Source organism: Sparus aurata, chromosome 1 (genome assembly GCF_900880675.1).
Source record: "Sparus aurata chromosome 1, fSpaAur1.1, whole genome shotgun sequence".
Classification (NCBI taxonomy): Eukaryota; Metazoa; Chordata; class Actinopteri; order Spariformes; family Sparidae; genus Sparus; species Sparus aurata.
In genome coordinates, this window is record NC_044187.1 from 34,559,907 (window position 1) to 34,581,803 (window position 21,897).

General features: G+C 41.2%; 1 protein-coding gene across 2 annotated transcripts in view; it reads right to left on the reverse strand.

Annotated features, from left to right (window-relative positions):
• Positions 1-13,529, reverse strand: part of krt222 (keratin 222) — a 30,253-nt gene extending 16,724 nt beyond the window's left edge. Inside the window, exons 1-6 of one of the 2 annotated variants that reach the window (XM_030434086.1) lie at positions 13,331-13,529; positions 10,107-10,297; positions 9,644-9,826; positions 5,771-5,853; positions 4,581-4,734; positions 1,601-1,879 (exon numbers count right to left, since the gene is read on the reverse strand). In XM_030434086.1, the coding sequence (XP_030289946.1) occupies positions 1,601-1,879; positions 4,581-4,734; positions 5,771-5,853; positions 9,644-9,811 (684 nt within the window). In that variant the 5' untranslated portion in view covers positions 9,812-9,826; positions 10,107-10,297; positions 13,331-13,529. Of the gene's footprint in view, positions 1-1,600; positions 1,880-4,580; positions 4,735-5,770; positions 5,854-9,643; positions 9,848-10,106; positions 10,298-13,330 lie in introns of both variants that reach the window. The other variant, XM_030434079.1, reaches the window with a different exon arrangement.
• Between the last annotated feature and the right edge of the window lie 8,368 nt (positions 13,530-21,897).

The following is a 21,897-nucleotide window of genomic DNA, read 5'->3' on the forward strand; positions in this document are numbered from 1 at the left end:
ATTTGTATCATTGCAGCTACTTACTGGTATTATCATTATATTTAAAAACCTAAATGTAAAACTTTACACTTGTAGATTGTATGCAAACAGTACAGACAAAATTCACTGCACATCACATACCCACAAGACACTGTGGCAGCATGCTAACATGCAACAGGACACACATGCATGACACATCACACATTACACCACAGCTTTGATACCAGTAAGACATTAAGAAATTCATCCATGTGTCAACAAAGGCAGGGGAGAAGTTGACAAGCGAGCGAAACATGGACATGGACATATATAATGCAGAATTTAAATACTTCCCATGGCACCTTAAAGTTTAAAATGGGGCCAACTGAAAATTAGTGATTGACTGATTTATTGGTTGGCAGAAATTATTGGTTCTCTAGAGATTATAATGCCAGGAAAGATGCTTGGGATAAAGTTGAATTATTGCATTCCCAGTGAAGCTTACTGTGTCAGTGAGGTTGTCACATAATCACATTCTAGGGATCATTACAAAAACAGACTTGTATATCAGCTGATATTTCCATATGCTTTACTTCCTAATATGAGTGTCGGTATTGGCTGCAGAATTTAAGTCTAGGTCGGGCTCCACTGAAAATTATAATGGATGTTATGTAGTTTGGGTTAGGGTTCGGGTTTGTGCCCGCATCACAGCTTTGACTCCTCACTGTACTTTACACTCCGACTCATGATGTAAACAACACAACCCTTGCATGGAAGCACAGGTTTATTCTGTATTATATCATAATAATATAATGGCCACTGATTGCATGTTAACATGTCCTGTATAGCACTTTCATCTTCAAAAGACTGCATTATTTGTTTAAATATCACTCATGTTAACCATGGACATCATGCAGTCTTTTGACTGCAGCGTTGTGTAACAGTTACTCTAATGGGACAGACAGAGAAGGTCTGATGTAAACAACAACATTTCATAAAACCTGCTCCATTTCAGCACTGTGGGAGCTGGCAGCTGACAGACCAAAGTCATTTGCTGTGGCACAGGAACACTGGGATAACAAAAGGCATCCACGCTGCACTCTCTCCCATTATAACTAAGAAGAGGACAGATAAAACAAACCGGCAACAACAGAAAACCTCCAACTCTGCAATAAAAATTGCTGCCATTAATACACAAAGGATAAAAATCTGCAAGATGGATGATAGTGTTTAGGTTAAAATGTAGCTCATGAATATTTAATGAGGGCCAGAGATAAGTTGTAAGTTGTAGTAACTGATAAGTTGTAGCACACTACTGTAAATGTGTGTAGGAATGAGAAGGTAAAGTAAATGAGTACACCATCATGCAAAAACATAAAAAATATTTAAGAAGGAAAATACAGAGTCACACATATATGCAAAGAAGGAGAGAGAGACATGGTGAGTCCTGAACCTAAAGCATTCACCACCGTCAACAAACACTCTGCTAACATTTAACAACCAGCCGAGCATATACATCAGTCTGTCTTTGTTATAAGATGGCCCAGAGTGTGAGGGTGTGTCTGGCTGGCAGTGGGCCAGGACAACATGACAGAGGCATAAGAAAAGAAAGGAAAGTGAAGATGCAGGAGTGGATGCGTACCTCACTGAGAGCTCCTCGGTGTGTTCTGGATGATGCTGCTGCTCCAGACCGGCTAGGCCCGACCAGGCTGGGGAGTGGATTTGACACGGTACCCAGGCTGAGGTGTCTCTCTCCTGGGCTGGGAAGTCGGCTCTGATCGCACTGCGCTCTGATTTGGTCGAGGAGCTGGGTGAGCTCCATCCCTGTGCCATCCTCCACCTCCTGTCCTGCTGCTGCTGTGGCTGTCACTAACAGAGCATCGCAGGAGCTGGCCCGCTGCAGCTGTAGAGCCCGGGCTGCCTGCACATAGCCAACCACAGGGAGCAGGAGGGGGAGGGAGGGGGAGAGAGAGAGAGAGAGAGAGAGAGAGAGAGAGAGAGAAGGTGAGAACAGAGTAAATGATGTAAAGAGGGAGAATTACAAGAGAAAAGGAACAAGACAAGAGGGAGATAAGTAGAAATGATTAGGCGAATGGATGCAAAGTCTGCTAAAAAGTGTAAGAGCAATGTGTGTGTGTGTCTGTGTGTGTGTGCGCGTGTGTGTGTGTGTCCTTGCGTGTATGGGACAGCAGGCTGTGAGAGAGTTCACGCAATGCAGAGGAAGAGGAAAAGAGGAATCAGTTATTGAGTCCTACATGTGTGTGTGTCTGTGTGTGTGTCTGTGTGTGTGAGTGTGTGTGTGTGTGTGAGCATGTGTCGGTGTATACATGCAGAAAAAGACACTGGAAGGGGTGGGGGGGGGGGTGGGGGGGGGTGGTATTAGTCAGCAGGAATGAGAAAACCAAGAGAAGGAGGTAGGAGAGTGAGGAGAGGGGAGGGGTGGATGAGGTCAGACTGAGAGGACGAGGAATCGTTAGATGCGGCGAAGCTTAACACACAAATCATCACAAATCAAAGCAACCACGCACAACACACACACACACACACACACACACACACACACACACACACACACGACTATGATGCAAGTTAAAGCACAAGAGGCTACTTATTACATATGTAATAACATAGCAACATTGTAGCAATGGTAACTAGTTACATGTTTAAAAACAGTATACTTCACACTGCATCATTCTATCCTCTCTTCTGTTTAAGAGTACAGTGCAGCTGATCATTAGTCACTACTTAGTCATTTTTCACGAAAACAATTCCAGCCAACGAAAAAAACAAGTTTTGAGGTCTACACTGTTTATTGGGCAAAACAAGCGATGTGAAGGTGTCACTTTAGGCTTTACGGTAACAGTGACAGGATTTTTTTCCAACCAATCAATATTAATAGTAAAATTAATAAGCAGATGAAACTATAATTGATGTAAAAGATAGCCTTTTTAAAAAAAACCAAAAAAAACCAACGCATTTGTAAATCAGAGTTGTTTGAATTCAGATACCAGTACCAGAAATGCCACCAATACTGCGGATAATGCAGATATTGGTATTGGCGATTACACGAGTCTATACAACGATCTGAAACCACGTAATTTAGAAACGGGACCTTGCTACTTCCAAGTTAGCACGGGAAGTTGCACTGTGCTGCCCCTGGCAACAACTGTTAGAGCGGTGGAGAAGAAGTTGATTTCACGTGAGTCAGATGGAGCTAGCAACTCGTCAGCTATTGTTAAATAATATGTTACTCCGGATAACCCCACCAGTAAAACGGCCACATGTTCCGCATGCCAGGCTATAATTTGGAGGGATGGCACGAGTGTTGCTGATTTCGACGCCAGCAACCTCATAAAACATCAGGCGAAAGAGCACGTCGAAACTGCTCTCCCTAAACTTGATGAGGCATGGAGGTAACACATTCTTGTGGGCTGAAAGTCTGCACACTGGGTGGACACAGTATCGGCATCAACATTTGCCCTTTAAAGTGCGGTGCTGCAAGCAAATGAGTACCATGAGTATGTTTTAAGGGAATTATTTATTCCTAGATTTATTTAAGTTGCTGTTGCCCTACTGTTTTAAACTGTTCTATTGAAAAAAAGTGGCTGTATTTTAACAGTTTTGAAAAGAAGTGTTATTTATTTATTTGTTATGACTGTCAAAATTGATAATAAAAGAATGTTGGATGGCAGTCATTTTTTGCAAGGTTTTACATGAGCCAGGTCATATGACAATGATAGCAAACATACCACATCCGTACAGGGTTAGTAGTATATACAGCTAAAAAAAAAATTATATCTATTGAATCGGTACGCGGTATCTGCAAATACCCAAAGCCCAGGTACAGGATTCATTTTGGGAAGGAAAAAATGGCATCGGAACATTAAAAAGTGTGAATGTCAGAAAGATACAAGCTCAATAGCAGGATGGCTATAATAACTAACATGCACTACGTATTTTGCTCTTGCAGGCCTGCCCAGCAGCATCTCACCATCTGATCCAACTCTATCAGCTGCTGGTTGGTTATCATCTCGGCACCTTACATCACCACAGTGACGAACATACTGTATTTCCTCAGCTCTGATGACGCTATACAAAGTCCATCACTGACCTTTTGCACAGACTGTTCAAGTTCAAACAACGCCACTATTTGTGTTAGGATAAAATGTCCACAGCGACACCTCAGTCCATGATGTCTCCTGTCCAGACGACACTGTATTTGACTTCCAAATTTTGTCTTACTGTTGTTAGTGGGCTACCCAGCCGCTAGATATGCGCTTGCAAGGTTTAACCTGATGTTCATGAACCAATTAGATGGATCACTGATGTTTTGGCCTCTCTCCTCTGTAACCATACCAGTAGCATATCTTATGAAGAGACATGTCATTGTGAAGTTAAATTATATTTTTATTGCCCGGATGAATAAAGGTACATTAAAATTACGAAGGCTGTAATGTGAGACTGTGCATACAGAGGGATGAGCACCATCAGACAGCAAGATTGACAGGCAGATAGAAAGAGGAAGGCACAGTTGAAGCAGGCAGACAGAGTGTTGGATGGACACAAAACACAAAGAAGAAAAAAAAGATGCCATGACAGGCATTTGCTGTGCATTTATTGACCTCAAACTCCTGGTGCATCTCCTGCAGCTCTGCCATGGAGTGCCGGAGGTCCGCCTGCAGCTTCACGCAGCTCTGATCTGCGTTCCTCTTAGACTGCCTGAGCAGAACCACCTGTTGCTCCAGACACTTGGTGTTCTTCTCCTCCGTCTCACATCTGTAATAAGATGTCATCAGCCGACGTTATTTATTGAGCCCCATTCAGTGAATACTGTTAATCATTCAACCACAGCATACATAGGTGACTTAACAGACCTGATTTTAACACAGGGGAAACAATGAAATGGCCAGAGAAAACACATTTAATCAAGTTCGAGAGCAACACATCAAAGTCAGGTGGAATTTTTTGTATTTTCCTGAAGTATTGACACATTCCCCAGTCTTGCCAAATACCCAGTTTGACTTCATTCAAAAGGAGTTTCTAACAATCATTAGTGACTATCCATTAAGAAGGTCGAAGATGTGGTTTTAGCTGAACAATCCCATTTTGGTGGCTGACAGTGAAGGAGGGTGTTGCAGAAATCACAACTTCAAGTAAAAAGGACCAAAGAGACCTTGACATCACAAGTGTGTCATAAACAGAGTCCAGAGTCTCACAGACACACTATAAATAGAAACAGAAATAGCTATAAATAGAACAGGTGTATTTATTTCCAGCTGCAGCGTGTAGCCACTGTCCTTCAGGGGTTAATGGCTAACAGTGGTGGGGTGGTGTGTCTGTGTGTGTGTGTGTGTATGTGTGTTGAGAGAGGTGGGGGGGGGGGACTCAGTGTCACTCTGCATCAATACATAAGTGAAAGTGCCGACGCGGCACAAAGCCCGGCCTGGATTTGTATGCAGGTTGGCTCACTGGAGCGGGAACTGGCCTGAGTTAGATAACAGAGGATTGCAGCAGGAAAAAAACAGGATGTCTTTCTGCATCTAAGCGTGGTATTTTGTGCTTATATGGGCCAATAACGATAATCTCACATTACCTATGAGCATCTAACACCAAGTTACCACTAAAAATACACACAAATCTGTATTTTTCTCCACTGCAGCTGATCACTACAGACACACACTGTATGAATGAGTGTAGTATGTTTATGGGATGCGATCTCATGCCTAATACTAATCAATAAGCCGAAGACTGTACTGATGGAGGGAGAGGAGTGTTCGACTTTTTAGGAACACTACAGCTGAATACAGCTGACCTGGCCTGGATGGCAGCAGCTCTGGACTTCATGCTGTCAGACTGTAGAGCCAGCTGGGCATTCTCCATCAGTAGTTTACCAACCTGACAGAAACAAAAGAAAGCAACATTAAATTAGATCAGTGTGCAAAAACAACATGCAATTCTACATGGTAGGCTGACTATTTTCTATGATACATTTGGGTGAGGCCTACTAAAAAGTAAAAAGACTTTGTTTGGAATATTGACTATTTTTAAGAGCAATGACTGATATTTTGTATTGCTTGTCCGATACCAATGCGTTTATATTAGTTTTAAATCACATTATACACTGTATTAGATTATTTTTTCAGTGACAACCTAAACGTTTGTTATTGGGACACTACATAATAAAGCACAGCATACATTGTGCCTTTTCATAGTAGAAAAGTGCATGTAATGCTAATACAATTGATAATGGCTCTGATTTATTTAAGTGTCAGAGTAAACCATGACACTCCGACATGATTCAGCATGAACAAAAGACCTTTTTTCATAGCGGGCAGGTTGACTTGTCAAGGGAGGACAAGCACAGGTGGAGTAAATAACATTAATGATGGCATTTAGCTGTGCTAGTTCCGTGGTTCTGGTATTGTGCATACTCACTCATTGACATGTCTTATAAGGACACTTAATTAAAAGGGATTGTTAACATTGTTGGTCACACCTGTGCTTTTCCTGCGTTGGCAAGTCAAAATGTCTGCCGTGAGAACGTCAACTGGGAGGACAACAGCGATGATTCTGTATCCTGTGTTTTACGATAATATCTTTTGACGCTTATTCGTGAAATATATTTTTGTCCTACAAGAAAAGGGTTGATGACTTTTTCTATTGTATAGTTCATTTGAACAATTCCTACAGAGTGGTTCACACTTGTATATTCAGTCACAGTTAGATTTACATTTTGAGGACCAAATGGACCTATTATTGGCTTATTACTTAAGGGAGGACCAGAGTTTCCTGGTATAGCCTCCCTCGTGAATGAGGGTCTTTTTTGGTCTTTTTGGAAGTGGACATTGTGGGTTTTTTTGGGGCATTTTAGCAGATGCTTTTGTCCAAAGCGACTTACAGTAATTCAAATATTCATACACTGATGGTGGTGGCTGTCATGCAAGGTGCCAACCAGCACATCAGGAGCTTTGGGGGTTCAGTACCTTGCCCAAGACCACGTCAACACACAGACCAGTGGAATCAAACCAGCAACCTTCCTTTCACAAGATGCTGGCTCTACCCCTGAGCCAAAGCCGCCACTGGACATCCACATTCAGACCACATCAAAACCAAATAAAGGAAATATTAAACATTTGAAAATATGTAACTTTTACCAATTGCGATTATCATGTTTTGACATTGAAGTAAACGTGCCTCACACCAAGGCACACTTGTTCAGTCTGATTCAGTACTTTTGGTATCCTTTACCATTATCATTCCAAAATACCATGGAGACATCTCACTGCCACATTAAACATGACGCTATGACCACAACTTTTGTGTTAAAACCGAGAGCATTATTATTTTTAATGTCGTGATAATCCCAATAATATATCATAAATCCATCATATTTTTATTCTCTGACTAAGCAGATTATATTGTAATGTTACAACTATGGCTGATTTACATGCACAGTCTGGTGAATATAAATTTACATAACAACTTGATGTAATTGTTAAAGGTGCAATATGTACGGATTTTACAAAGCTCCTCTGCTAGCGGTGTAAACAGCTGAACGGCTAACTGAGCTAACTGGCTAAAGGCAGCTACAGTAAGCAGCTGTTACACTGGTGATATGGGGCCCCCTGTTTTGACAGGTGGCCAGTTCTTAAATATTGCACCTTTAATCTTTGAAGGATACGCCATGCCAGTGTTTTATTTACTAGCGCTAAACCAAAGTCGTATATTCCAACTCCTCAACACCAAAAAATACCAAGAAAGCACACACATAATCTTCAGGAAAAAATGTGCTAATCTCAATTTCACAAATTGATGCTGGCCATGTCAACCAGTACGCTAAGGCTTCAGCCTCTTGGCCTTCATCAGAGCATGTCTGAATAAGGCTACCGCTGGGTATACAGCAGTGGGAACAACTTGTTCTCCTTTTAGAAAACAAAACACTCAGGTTAAAACATGCACTCGAGAAATTATTATTGTGGTTTATAGCACAACAAATTGGCTGTGGCGCAATGCTGTTTGAACTGTTGTGGAAACTAAAACTGAAAGTGTAACAAGAACTAATTGTACTTGTGTTTATAACAAAACAAGTGCTCTGTATAGTGTCTATCTCTTCACTCCTCACCTCACCTCTGGGCTCAAAAAGCCAATCAGTGCTATGGTATGCACAAACTGAACACAAACTGTACATGAAATAAAGCCAACACAGCCAACAAACCATTCGTCTAGCATTAATAATGGATATGCTGTTTTGACTTTTGTAAGGCTTTTACAGTTTCATTTGAAACTCACTGTCTAGCCTGAAGAGCTGTCTGGATAAACCCAAAGTGGCTTCTTGTCTTTTATCACACACATATTAATGTTAACACACCCTTATTTCCCTTTTGTGCAACACTTTGGAAGGAGACACACCCATGTTGATGTGAACCCAAAGATAGCATGGAATTTTCCAAAACATGTGTCCCATAAACTCTAAAATACACTCATGGGGATGTTGATGAGCCACTGTGATTTGACAGAATAAGTCTGATAACATCTCCTACTTAATGTCTTACTAGATGATTGCCCATCAGTGAGTCTCTGCTGTGAATACAAAGACTATATGAAATACTTAAGCAATTACTTAGCAAAGTAATCCTATATGTTAATGTGAAGGTATTACTTGGATCAATGAACAATATAGCGAGAGTTTGTGTGATAGTCATGGGAACATTAGCCAACCTTTGGAGAAGAGTTAGCTGAAGTCTTTTGCAATGGGAAACAAAAGAATCATTAAAATGTCAGTCAGTGACACTTAGTCACACAGAAAGTGACACTTAAGCCAACATCGAGTCGGTTCATGTTTATGAGTTAAGTGGAATGGCCTTTAAAATAATCCAAAGAGTTCTGCATTCTTTGTGTGAGTGGCGGTGGGTGTTGCTTGGGGAATCTCTCTGGCTCTGATCCAGCAGTAGTGACACACATACCTGCTTCTAATCATATGTGACACGCTTGTTTGATGTGTAGTCACCTCTCATCTCATGCAAATCTTTACACTTATTGAATCATTTTTTTATACATCACTAAAACAAGCACGTCACCGTTCATGGTTTCCCCGGTTGTCGATTACACGAATAAGATAAAACATTTTATTAGCTGGATGACAAATGAGTGTCAGTATGGTTATGGTTTTTATATATAAAGAAGAGGTTTGCTGAGTCTTCACACCAGCTGCAGTAAAAACATGAAAAAAAATCAATAATCAACAGCAATTTGCAACTTTTATAGCCTCACATCCGTATTTAGCCATCATAAACTCTGCTGTCGTAACACTGTCGTTTTTTAATGAGCGAAGGCGCTGTGTAACGCAGCCAGCACTGGAGCGGCTGTCCTCCGACATGGGTGGCACCACTGTGATTGAAGCTCTCTACCTGGTCTTAAAAGGACACAAGTATTTGAGGCTGTTCACATGATGCTGCATGCCATGTCCCTGTTTTGACTGGCTGTTTGACTATGCACACCTGCTCCTGTTGCCTGCCAGCCAACATAGCCTTCAATTGATATAGTGGAGCATAACCATAAAGACTGAGTGGAACTACGACTGTAGGACATCCGCAATATTATCACGTCTCTTTCCTGCAAACAGCTGTGCTGTTCCCAACACTTTTTCATAGTCTGCATAATTAAAAATCTCAACAAAAGTCTGTACCTGGGCACGGAGCTCATGAACAGCCTGCTCCTGCTGGGACCAGTCCTGGGAGCGCGAGGTGCTCCTGACACCCCAGTCGGCTATCTGAGCATTCAGCCGCCGGTTGGCCTCCTGCAGCCTGTTCACGTGCTCCAGGAAGCCCCTCAATCGGGCATCCAGGCCCAACATGGTGTGACTGGAGTCCTGCAGCAAATCCATGGAGACCTGAGAGAGTGCACACGCAATTTTCACAGACACACTCAACGAGCTGGTGATATTTCCATACAGTCAAATGAAACAACACAGCTGAAGATAGCCTATCATAGCTGAAGGATTTCCCGACTGACAGACATATTATGTTCCTGCAGCATGCATACAAGGAAATATAAAGTTACAACTTCCAAGGCAAACAGCCTACCACCCATTTGAGATCACATGCAGCCAGAGGCGTTCACTAGGTAAATGTTTACCCAGCGATACTCACCTGATGCAACGTGGCCTTCCAAGAATAAGGCGCTGTAAGAGTAGTAGAGGCAGCAAAAGTCCGTCTCAGTCTGTTTGCCTGGTCACACAGAGCCGATCCACCACTCCCCGCAGCTTAGCCACATTCTTCTACAGCGGGCTGGTCAACAGTTTCTCCTTCCCACTGTGTACCAGGTCATCAGCAACAGGCCCCTGAGACAGAGCACACGGGCTGTCATTAGCCAGCCAGTATCGCAGTGTGTGTCAGTGTGCAGTCTTCAGTGGGTTAGGGGGTCAGCCACGATTGGGATGTTCCTCTGTGTCCCACCTAGCCCCCCAGGCAGCATTTGGGAGTGGGGAGAGCAGTGGGGTAAGCACTGGGCCCAGTGCTTACATCACCAGCACTCTGGGGCCCTTTGTACTCTCTGATCCAGGATTACTGAGCCGCTTTCAAACAGGCAGCAACACAAGCTGTGGAGGGAATGTTCAGGGAGATACAGTGGCAGAACCTATGTGTGAGTCTATGTGTGGGTTGGAGCGATGATTTGTGCGATAATTAAGGGGATATCTGTGTTCCTAGGCTCCTCTGACGTCAAGTAATACACACTTTGCGCAGAGTTACCTCTTGCTCACAAACGGTCTTGGCTTCTTTCAGAGAATGACAGAGTGTTTGTGTCTGTCTGGGCCAAAGGTTTCATCTTCCAAATATTATAATGTAGCTCCAATATTTCCTTGGGAGCAAAGTTTGCAGATATGTCACAGCTGCAGCCAGTGTTTCAGCAACACAGAGACTTTGACTGTAGTGACTGTATGGCATTGTCACAGATGTTTATGCTGTACTGAAAATATTGGAGGTGTTAAAAGGTGCTATTTGTAAGACAAGTTCATTTTTGAGTCTCATTCCCAACTCATCGAATCTACTTTTCTTACAAATAGCACCCTTAAGATAAGATCTATGTCTGGTTAAGCTAAAGGTGTGGTATAAGCACACAGGTTGGCTCACCATCATAAAAAACAAAATTATAAAAAGATCAAAACACAAGATTATTACCTGGTGTGGCCCCTCAGTTATTGACAGGTTAATTGATGCAGAGAATGATTTATTGATGCTTTCTGATAAGGCTAATGTGAGAATAGAGAACACCGGGGCCAACTGTAACAAAGGGGCAATTTTGACATCTTGATTTGAATGAAGCAGAAACGAGACAACCATGAAACTCATCATGAACATCATCAACATGTGGTGACACCTCGCTGTCTGCCAACAGATGTCAAATACATTCAGATGTTTTATTTCAAGTTTTTCTGCCAAAAATGTAAACCTTATGATAAAACTGGAATGAGTTGTTTACTGCATATTAAATCACAATCAGCAGTGACAGCGTTGGCCGGTAATGAAAAATGGGTGTGATTCAACAGGGGGGCCAAAATTAGGGGAGTTTTCCTGTCACACCTCATGCCCCTGACCAACATTTGTTGAGTGTTATAATGTAGTTATGACCACTGAGTAGGTATGGGACCTCAACATGTTGATGGCCATCGTGGCTGGTATGATCCCATTGCAAGATAGTCTCTAGTTTTACCTATATCTACGTCAGTTTATTGTGACTTGCTTGTATTTGCTTGTAGTTATAATTGCCCACATGTGCTGTTCCAACAAGGACAAGAGTCCATTTAGTGATTGGATGGGCAGCACCCATCTTTAAGCTCAGCCCTCATTTTGATCTACTGTACGCACTAGTGGGGTTCCATGAATGCATCTTACTGTCCAGTGACAGACAGACAGACAGATGGATTGACAGTCAGACCGACTAGGTAAAATTAATACTGGAACTGTTTTATAGTGTTCCATAACTTTATGGCCACGGCCAAACTGCCTCTGTGATGGTTCCTGCTATAATAGGTAGCAGGACTCACACATACAGAATGACAACTGCCCTGCTCTCCCCTACAGTATGTGGCCTCTTGTACAGTAGCCATGGTCGCTACTAATCACAGGCTAAATGCTTAAGTGGCAGGTCAAAGTGTATATGTGCGTCAAAAGGTTGTGTCAGAAACTTGGTGACATAACGAACAGGAACACAGCAGGGGCAGCTCTTTAATCAGCTGATGAATTATCACCAACAAGCTAGCAAGTGGAGACCATGCTGACACTCGTCAGTCAGAAAGGTTCACCAGAAAGCAAGCTAGCTCTTTTCGGCACGCTAGGCCCGTTCTATCATCACAATAAGTTCAAACTGCTTATTGATGTTGTGTATTTGTGACATTGACCCATGTTTCATAATGTCTGAATATAAACCAATACTTTATGTGGAGTAGTTTATAATCCATACAACACTTCTGATAATCTATAAAAAGCTTCCTCCATGTTAGACCCTCCAGCTCTCTTGCTTCAAAGTCAACAGTGCCAATTGTGGTTCACCAAAGTTGGACCTGTCATAAAAGATTTGTGGGTGAGACCAATGGGCCTTAACATTGTAAGTCATAATAAAGTCTGTAAATTAACTCAGGGTCAGTTTCTCAGCAATATGCATATGGAGTGTGCTAACGTTAGCTAGCATTAGCCTATCCCACCATATGCTGCTGGTGCTACTCAACCAACTAAAACAGAAGCAGCACAAAAAATGAAAGTGTATGAAAACTATTACAAGTGTGTTTTATTGCTTATGCTTTAAACTTCCGATTTTGTTTGGAGTGGCCTTTCATAATCATATTACAAAAAATAAGCAATTTTTTGTGAATGCAACTAAAACACGTTTGTTTGTTATTCTTAATCTAATGTGATTCTGCTACTTTTGCAAATTTGCAAACCGGATGACTTACTTTTCTGTAGGGTAAGCAAGCGTGCTTTGTCGAGAGGCAGAATGTGGTGAATATTAGTGCAGACAACTGAGCGGGCACTTCTATCTGCTCCAAACGCTGTACAAATATTGTCTCTGTCTCGACATGGATACTCTATGATATAACAACAGAGGAGGAGCAGCCAGCAGACTTTCTTATGTGGTTTTGCTTTTTTGTGGGTTTCATCCATCTGTATGTTTACAAGGAGAGAGACAGAGATGAATTGATAGCGAGAGAAAGAGCGAGAGATTAGGAGGAAGGAGGAAGCAACCTCCACTCAGAGCAGAGAAAACGTGTGGGAGGAAAAATGTTGATGCAATTTGAATAATTAAATGCACAGATACACAAGGCACAAAGCAAGCTGACAAACCCAAGAGTGTCAAACAGGACTGTCTGGACACTTACCTTCACCATACTCCCACACCCTCTGATGGTTGATGATGGCTCCCATAAATGATGTTAGTCAAAATCCTGGAAAAACAAAACCTGTCAGGGCGTAGCCGGCAGATCTGTTGTCAGCGTCTGGGACGGATGATTTCAGCTGTGACTACAAACAGTGAATGCCACCGAGCCTGTTTTTAGATGTCCTGTTCCTCCCACATATCTAAGAAATAGCCCACATCGCACGGCATTCACGGGAGTGTTTGGTCAGAGGAGTCATGTAACTGAGGGCTACGGGTATTGACTCGTTGAGGATTCAGAGCCGGACACTGCCTATAGGAGAATGACAACTAAACAAGTCTGCTGCGATTACGGGTTTAACAGTTAGCGGCCCCCTTATGTACCTGACCTCAGCGACTTTACATTCCTCTACCCGAGTTCTCCTCAGGAGTGGGTGCTCAGGATCTCTTTGATTGTTTCTCATGTGATCCTCTGCACAAGGAACCTTTCACCAAAGGTGCAAAGAACACCTGTTGTTAAAACATTAAATGGCTTTGATCCATTCTCTGTTACTACAAAAATGCCAGGAGGATTTCATCTGTGCATGATGATTATGCAAGCCACTTATGTTGAATTGGAAGGTATTGTGGTTTAAATCCAAAACCGCAGAAGGGATAATCTTCACATAAACTATTTGACGGACTGCTTTAGGGGCCCTGCTAAGCTAAAGCATGTTTCATGTGCTTTTACTTGCCGCCTTGACTTATTTGTGTGAGACAGTAATAGCAATATCAATAGGCCCTTCAGAATATTCTCCCTTCAACCCTCAGGACTCATTTGTACCTGTCACAAACTCATTCAAGCACACATTATTTATGATTCAACTCATGATTACCCCCCTTTTAATCACAGGTGTACTAATAAATATTTTCAACAGTGTGTTTAATGTGTAATGTGAACAGGGTCACTTGTACTGACAAAGGTGACGGGAAATGGTCAGCCAACTTTGCAGTTTTCTTCACATGGACAGTTTGAACTTTTTTCAGCACACTGTTTGGGTTTTCCTTCCCTCAATTTTACTTTGTTTTGGTTGTCACGAACACCCAATCATAGCTGTTTCACATTGCTGTCTGGTTGCTGATTGGTCGGCTGCTGCTGTCCTCCACTCACAGAACACAGTCAAGAGAGAGACATGAAATCACATTCACTGAGAAAAACTCCCAGGGGTGAGAATAGTTTATTTGTCAGCAGTTTTAGTCGTTTTGAATAAAAGAAAGAGCAAAGATGTCACAAAAGAGCCTAGTCAGATCCACGGTGAGTCTGTGCAGTTGCCATGAGGGGGTGGTGTACTTCCCCTGCGACCGTGTTTGGGTCAGTGGTGCGGGTCCAAGTGGCATTAACAGTAAATGGTAGGACCCAACGTTTTCACAGGAGAACACACACATTGTACTGAAGTGATAGATGGTATAGTGCATACAGTGTAGTGAAAAATGATGTCAAATGCTACAAACACTGGAAGGTATGAAATACCGAGCAGAAAATATTACAAAGAAAAAGCTATTCCAACTCTAGTCTGCAGAGAATTGTGCTCTTGTGCAATACTTGTGCAATTTATGATGGCATCTACATAAATTTAGTGACAAAGAAACAAACTAACAAACTTGCCAACACCGTTAAATAAATTGGTAAGGAAATTTCGAATTAAATTATTTTTCCTCAATTTGTCCACTCAGTTATCATATAATGTGATGTGATACTAAGACTACCCAGCTTGTACACAGCAACTTGTATTTCATCTCTGTCTTTACATTTTCAGTGAGCTATGGGGAATATCGCAATATGCATCGTATCGCAATGTATCAAGATATCTAGTATCATGACCAGAGTAATGTGATGCGTATCGTATCAGTCCTTGACAATACACAGCCCTAAGGATCAATGTTAGTCACTTCACTTGTTGTGTAAACATTTATTGTACATGTTGGGGCTGGGGGCGGCTGTAGCTAAGCAGGTAGAGCCGATCGGCTAGAGATCGGAAGGTTGCTGGTCAAATCCCGGCTCCCCCAGACTGAACTGAGCTGCATGTTGAGTGTCCTTGAGCAACGTACTGAACCCCAAATTGCTCCTGATGTACAGTTGCCATTAGTGAGGGCCCTGCGATGAGCCGGTAACTTGTTCAGGGTGTACCCTGCCTTCGCCCAGGGACAGCTGGGATTGGCTCCAGCAACATACCCCACGACCCCTTGAAAAAGGGATAAAGCGATATAAACATATGTCGTACTTTACGGCAGTACAACATATGTTGTGAGACAGATACACTTTATGGCCAAAAGTATTTGTGTAATTTGGTCTATATGCAGCTTTTAAGGGTTTGATCTCGGCCCATGTAGTGTGTCTCTGTAGATAGTGTTTACGAATGTAACTTGAGTTTATGAATTCTAACCAAAGGCAGTCGCAATTTCCATCTGAAGGGAGCATTTCATCACTTGTGCCTGAGCCAAACAGTTACCTCACCGACACATTCAGACAATCAGTGGGCTCATCCTCACTCAGACCAGACATGTCAGAACCAGAATGTGCACATTTTCAGCCAAAGCTTTTCCCATACCTTTTTACTTCCACCAAAGCCCTAAACACCTTTGACTTGAATGCTGATCGTACCACAGATGACACACGACATGATTACCGCATTAATTGACTACCAGACACACAAAGCATTCCATACCTTTCATAGTTCATAGTCTAGAAGGCAAACATGACGTACACATGAAAGGAATACCTTTGGAGGTAATTTAGTACAATACAATGAAGGGAACGGCTGAGTTCTCCGGACACACATGCACAGACCAAGCAGGGTGGGTTATCCTGACTGACTGGGAAAGTTGGCTACACACTGAGAAGAGAATTCATCAGATAACATCATCATGACTATTGCTTTGTGCCATCTCACTCTGGTTCTTATTCTGTTTAAGCACAATAATTAGAGACCATACTAGAAAAGGACTAAGGAAAGTTAATTTACAGTTCTGTCATACATTAGGGAACATCAAGGAACATTTAGCTGGTAATGAACCAGTAATGAAGACTAATCCTCTATATAACACACAAGGAGCAAACCATCAGTGAGAAGGCTGACTTCTTCTGTATAAGGACGGATTCTGACTTATCCAGGTTGGTAATAGAACAAAGTTTACTTTGTTTCAAAAATCATATTTTGTCCACAGAGGCCATCAGAATCAACAAAACATGACAGTTCCTTGTAGTAGCTGGATATCAGTTAAAAAAAATAGATTCTGTTGGTCTGTTTTTGTATGTGACATCTATTGCATGTCTGTCGTTCCTGAATGAGGGATACCTCCTCTGTGGCTCTTCCTGATGTTTCTTCCATGGTTTTCTCTCCTGAAAGCAAATTGATGACAGAGGGTGTCGGACTATAAACAAGAATGAAATTTAACTACAGAAATAGAATATACTATTTATGTTTAACTGTGAGTTGACTTAACTGATGAAGTACACGGTTTGCACTGATCAGATGAAGTCACAGTGACTTCATCATTTGTTAATACAGGTAGTCATGAATCATCCCTGCATTCATTCATGTAGTAAACCCTCTTAAGTAATGTATTTGTTGAGCATTTCTTAAGTCTTAAATTTGTACCCTTATTATTAATCCAACAAAAAGCAACAGAAAAACAATGCATCATTGACCTGTAGATGATGTAGTTGATTTCAAAAGTAGATTCAAATTTGTGCAAACTGCTGGTTTTATAAGATTAACAACCTGAAGCAAACACAATCACATCAAAGTCGGTAAAAGAAAAGAAGCAACATGACAGTGCTGGAAAAATGATTATCCTCGTCATTTAACACAGCACCTCAGGGTTACACAGAATTTGCTTCTCAGAAAACTATTACATTAGGAGTGCCGCGCTTAGCTGTCATCCAGCCTTCTGTAGAACAAGGATGGGCAAATAGTTCAAACAATCAAACAAGTCAGGGCCATGTACAGTGATACTGGTAGTAAGTGGGGTCAGCAATAGGGTGTGGGTATGTCTTGTAAGGTTACAGAGGAGAGGCACGTCTTTGTTTGCTCTAATCTGCCAACGTGTGATAAGGTGACACAAGATGAACCAAACTATTACGTCAGAACAGCCTGCCGTGTATGCTGTATTCAAGCTCTTGCTTATGACAAATCATAATCAATCTTATATCTAAAGTTAAACCAGTTTTTAAGCAAAAATAACACATTGTTTGAATCAACACAGTGAGTGAAAGAGATCTGCCCTGGACCCAATGTCAACATTTTCTCTAAGCTTCTTTAACTATTTCACTATTTGCATTCTGACCTCATTGAGGTTTATTATGTTAATGACCTTAGCTGAGTGATTTATGTCTGGTTTCCCCACAGTTTTGTTTTGTGCCGTTTGTTGGTCAAATTGTACTTTCCAAATTCTATGTATGTAAATACATTTATTTTATTCATCAAGATGCCAGCATTATTCCTTGGGAAATAACTGAACCTTGTCGACATCTGGAGGATTGACCATCCCATAGAGAAAGCATATTCTTTCTTTCCTTAACACAGTTCATAACACATATACGAGGGTTGATTACTTTTTAATTTACTCCAAATTAACAGCAGCAACAACCTCACCAAAATATCACAATATTCGAATCTCAGTTCACAGTCGCTCTGCTACCAAAGGTATTGGTGTTGGGTGAAAAAGCCCAACTACAATTGGCACTTTAACTCAAACCTCCTAAACGATAAAACATTCTTTGGAAAATTCTCAGCCTCAATAAAGGGGTATTAAGCTTTTAATGATACTGGGAATCTTTCAGATAACATTGTGTGGGAAACCCTCAAGGTAGTAATAAGAGGATTTGTCCTATCATGTGAAGCCACAAAAAAAAAAGAAAGAAAAAAGAGACAGAGATTTTTAGAAAGAGATAAGCAGCTTGCTTTGCTTGAAAAAACAATATAGAGGCACCATCATCTCCTGCACTTAGAGATATTATACATTTTAAGCAAGATATAACAGTATTCTTTCTCAGCAAATTAGCACTTTACTATGGAGGACCAAACCTGACATAAGTATAAATAAATAAATAAATAAATACATAAATAAATAAATAAATACATAAATAAATGCTGAAAAAAATAAATAAATGTATAAATAAATAAATGCTGAAATAAATGTATAAATAAATAAATAAAAGTATAAATAAAAGAATAAATGCTTTTTATTTATTTATACATTTCTGTTCACCTACATTTATTTATTTCTGTATTTCTGTTCACCTACATTTATTTATTTCTGTATTTCTGTTCACCTACATATATTTATTTCTATATTTCTGTGTCCATATGTAAATGAGGAGGTAGGAGGTCCTAACCTCAGTCAAGAGCATGATTGGTCAAATCGGAGAGCCAGACAAAAGCAAACGATTCCTGATCTCAAGCCTCGCTCTCTGTAACGTTGTAAAACAGCTCCAGTTAGCTTAATGGCCTCGACCAGTGTGACAGGTTAACTGGCGTTCATTTTAACTTGCGAGGGTCCCAGATGTGCTGGTGGTGTGGTTTGAGAATCCTGTCTGGAGAGCCATGTCCGCTAACCAGGAAAAACATTCTGCTCATCGCTCCAAGTCATGTATACGTGTATTCGTTTTGACGTGGCTTGAACACTTCTATCCACACGGAGAAGCCGGGGCTGCGACTTGCAAACCACTGCTAGATGAGCGCTACAGAGCACAAATCGTCCAAAAGTGCATGTTGTCGGTCTCATATCTTTGTCGTGAATCTCTGTACTCTTAAACAACTCATGTGTGGAACAATATTAAGCATTCGTTCACGCAGAGAGGCTCGAGAGCGGCGTGTACACCGCTGTTAGCAGTTAGCTGTTAGCTGCTCGCTGTAGCGCTAAGAGCGTAGCGTCCAGGTTAACTGTTGACACATGTTACCACCGAGAGTGAGATACATGTCTGGGCTTTCCTATAAACCATTGTCGCTACTGGTGTTTGTATCACAGGTTGATCTGGACGTCTCACGATTTGCCACAGCTGATTGACCTCACGCTGAGCTCGGGCTGGATGTCAACGCACTGTATGACAGTGTACAGTTTTCACACTGACTTAGCTTCAGCTTAATAACGATGTATGCGGCTCGGAACGATGGCTTTAAGCGACCATTTGAACAGTGCGGAATGAAAAATACCCGATGGTAACCGGTGTCACAAGGTAGCCTGGACGCTGCGCTACAGCGAGCAGCTAACAGCTAACATAAGAGCTAAAAGGGGTCTTCACTCCGCTCTCGAGTCGCTCGGCGTGAACAAATGCCTCAGCCTGTTCCACCCATAAGTTATTTGAGAGTACAGACATTCACGACAAAGATATGAGACCGACAACATGCACTTTTGGACGATTTGTGCTCTGTAGCGCTCGTCTAGAATACACATATACATGACTTGGAGCGATGAGCAGAATGTTTTTCCTGGTTAGCGGACATGGCTGAGGACCCCTCTCTCTCCAGACGGGATTCTCAAACCACACCACCAGCACACCTGGGACCCTCGCAAGTTAAAATGAACGCCAGTCAAATTCATAACTAAACCAGAGCTACATGAACAAATGTCAACAACTGCAGCTAACAGTTAGCTGAGCGGGCTTGCTGGTAGCCAGCAACATTCCTGTACAGTCTACAGGAATCAGCGCTGCTAGTAAGGCAGAAGTAGTAGACCCTCATCGAGCACAATCATGCTCTTGACTGAGGTTAGGACCTCCTACCTCCTCATTTACATATGGACACAGAAATACAGAAATAAATATATGTAGGTGAACAGAAATACAGAAATAAATAAATGTAGGTGAACAGAAATACAGAAATAATTTATTCTTTTATTTGTACTTTTATTTATTTATTTATACATTTATTTCAGCATTTATTTATTTATTCATTTATTTATGCATGTATTTATTTATGCATTTATTTATTTATACATTTATTTATTTATTTCAGCATTTATTTATGTATTTATTTATGCATTTATTTATTTATTTATTTATTTATAATTATGTCAGGTTTGGTCCTCCATACTTTACTTCTGAAAGTGAGATGCAAACAATTTGAACTGGGAGAGAAGCCTAGCCCCCTGGCCCCCTGCTCTCACGTCAGCTGAGGTCCACAAGCCAGCAGAGCTATTCACAAAATTAAGCCACCTCTGAGCTCTACTTACTACAGACCCTGTTAAAATAAATTATTGCCTCAAGTTATATTATGAAAAACTGTATACATCCCAAGGTCCTGCAACAGAAGGTGATATTCCGAATTGCCGTGCTCTCTTCACATTCCTAAACTAGATTCCAATGGGCAAATGGAGCTTAACCCTGAAATTTCATTACAGGAGGTCCTCAATGCGGTAAAAGAATTTCCAAGTGGAAAGGTTGCGGGCTTCAGTATACAAGTCGACAAAGCATATGCTGATGATGTGACCCCTTTTATAAATCAATATAAAAAGTTGCCAAAGTCACTACACACTGCAAATATCGCTTTAATTTAGAAAAAAAGACAAAGACCAGACTGACCCAACGTTGGCCTATTACCCTTCTTGGCCATGACCTAAAGGGGTTTGCCAAAATTCTGGCAAAGAAATTAAAAAAGCATATAAACTATCATACCCAAGACCAGGTAGGCTTCATTCCCAGAAGATTTTCCTTTTTCAATGCCCATAGATTACTCAATATTGTATACAATAAACAAAAAAACTAAAAAATCTAAATGTACAACACGTACAGTTGATGCACACAAAGCATCTGATCAGGTGGAGTGGAAGTATATGCTATTAACCATCAGAGATTATGGTCTGGGTGAACATTTTGATTCTTGGGTAGACATGCTTTACGCCCACAAAATTGCCTCAGGCCTTACCAACTCTGATAGACCTCGTCCTTTTAACCTCACCATGGTTTTTGGCAAGGCTGCCCTCTGAACCCTTTGCTGGTTGCCCTGTGCATTGAACCCTAGAAGCAAGAATCAGAAATAACCTTTGCATCTAGGAAAGATTGATAATTACATAGCACTATATGCTGACGACATAATCTTGTTTCTGTTGCAGCCCGAGAAAACAGTTCCACCATTGCAAGACCTTAGTAAAAGCTTTGGAAAGCGATCAGGATATACCATATACTTTACTAATCACATAAAGTCTCTGAGAACCACAGTCCACAACCTGCTTTATAATCTGAACTACAGAGTTATGACTGATAAACGTGATATTGAATATTGGTGAACACTGCTCTTGTCTATGATTGGCTGAATTAATGCTATAAATATGGTGGCTTTGGCCAGGTTTTTGTATTCACTTTAAAACAAACCTGTTTTTCTACCTAAAGTCATTTTTTAAACACTGGATTCAATTATTATGCCTTTTGTGTGAGGATACAAAATAAATCATATATATCTAACATCTTTGTAAACAAAAAGAATTACAAGGGCTGGATATGCCTATGTTTCAACATTATCACTACACAGCTAATGCTCGAGCACTTACACACTGGCAGGATGCATACCCTGAAGAGCCTAAAGACACTGCCCC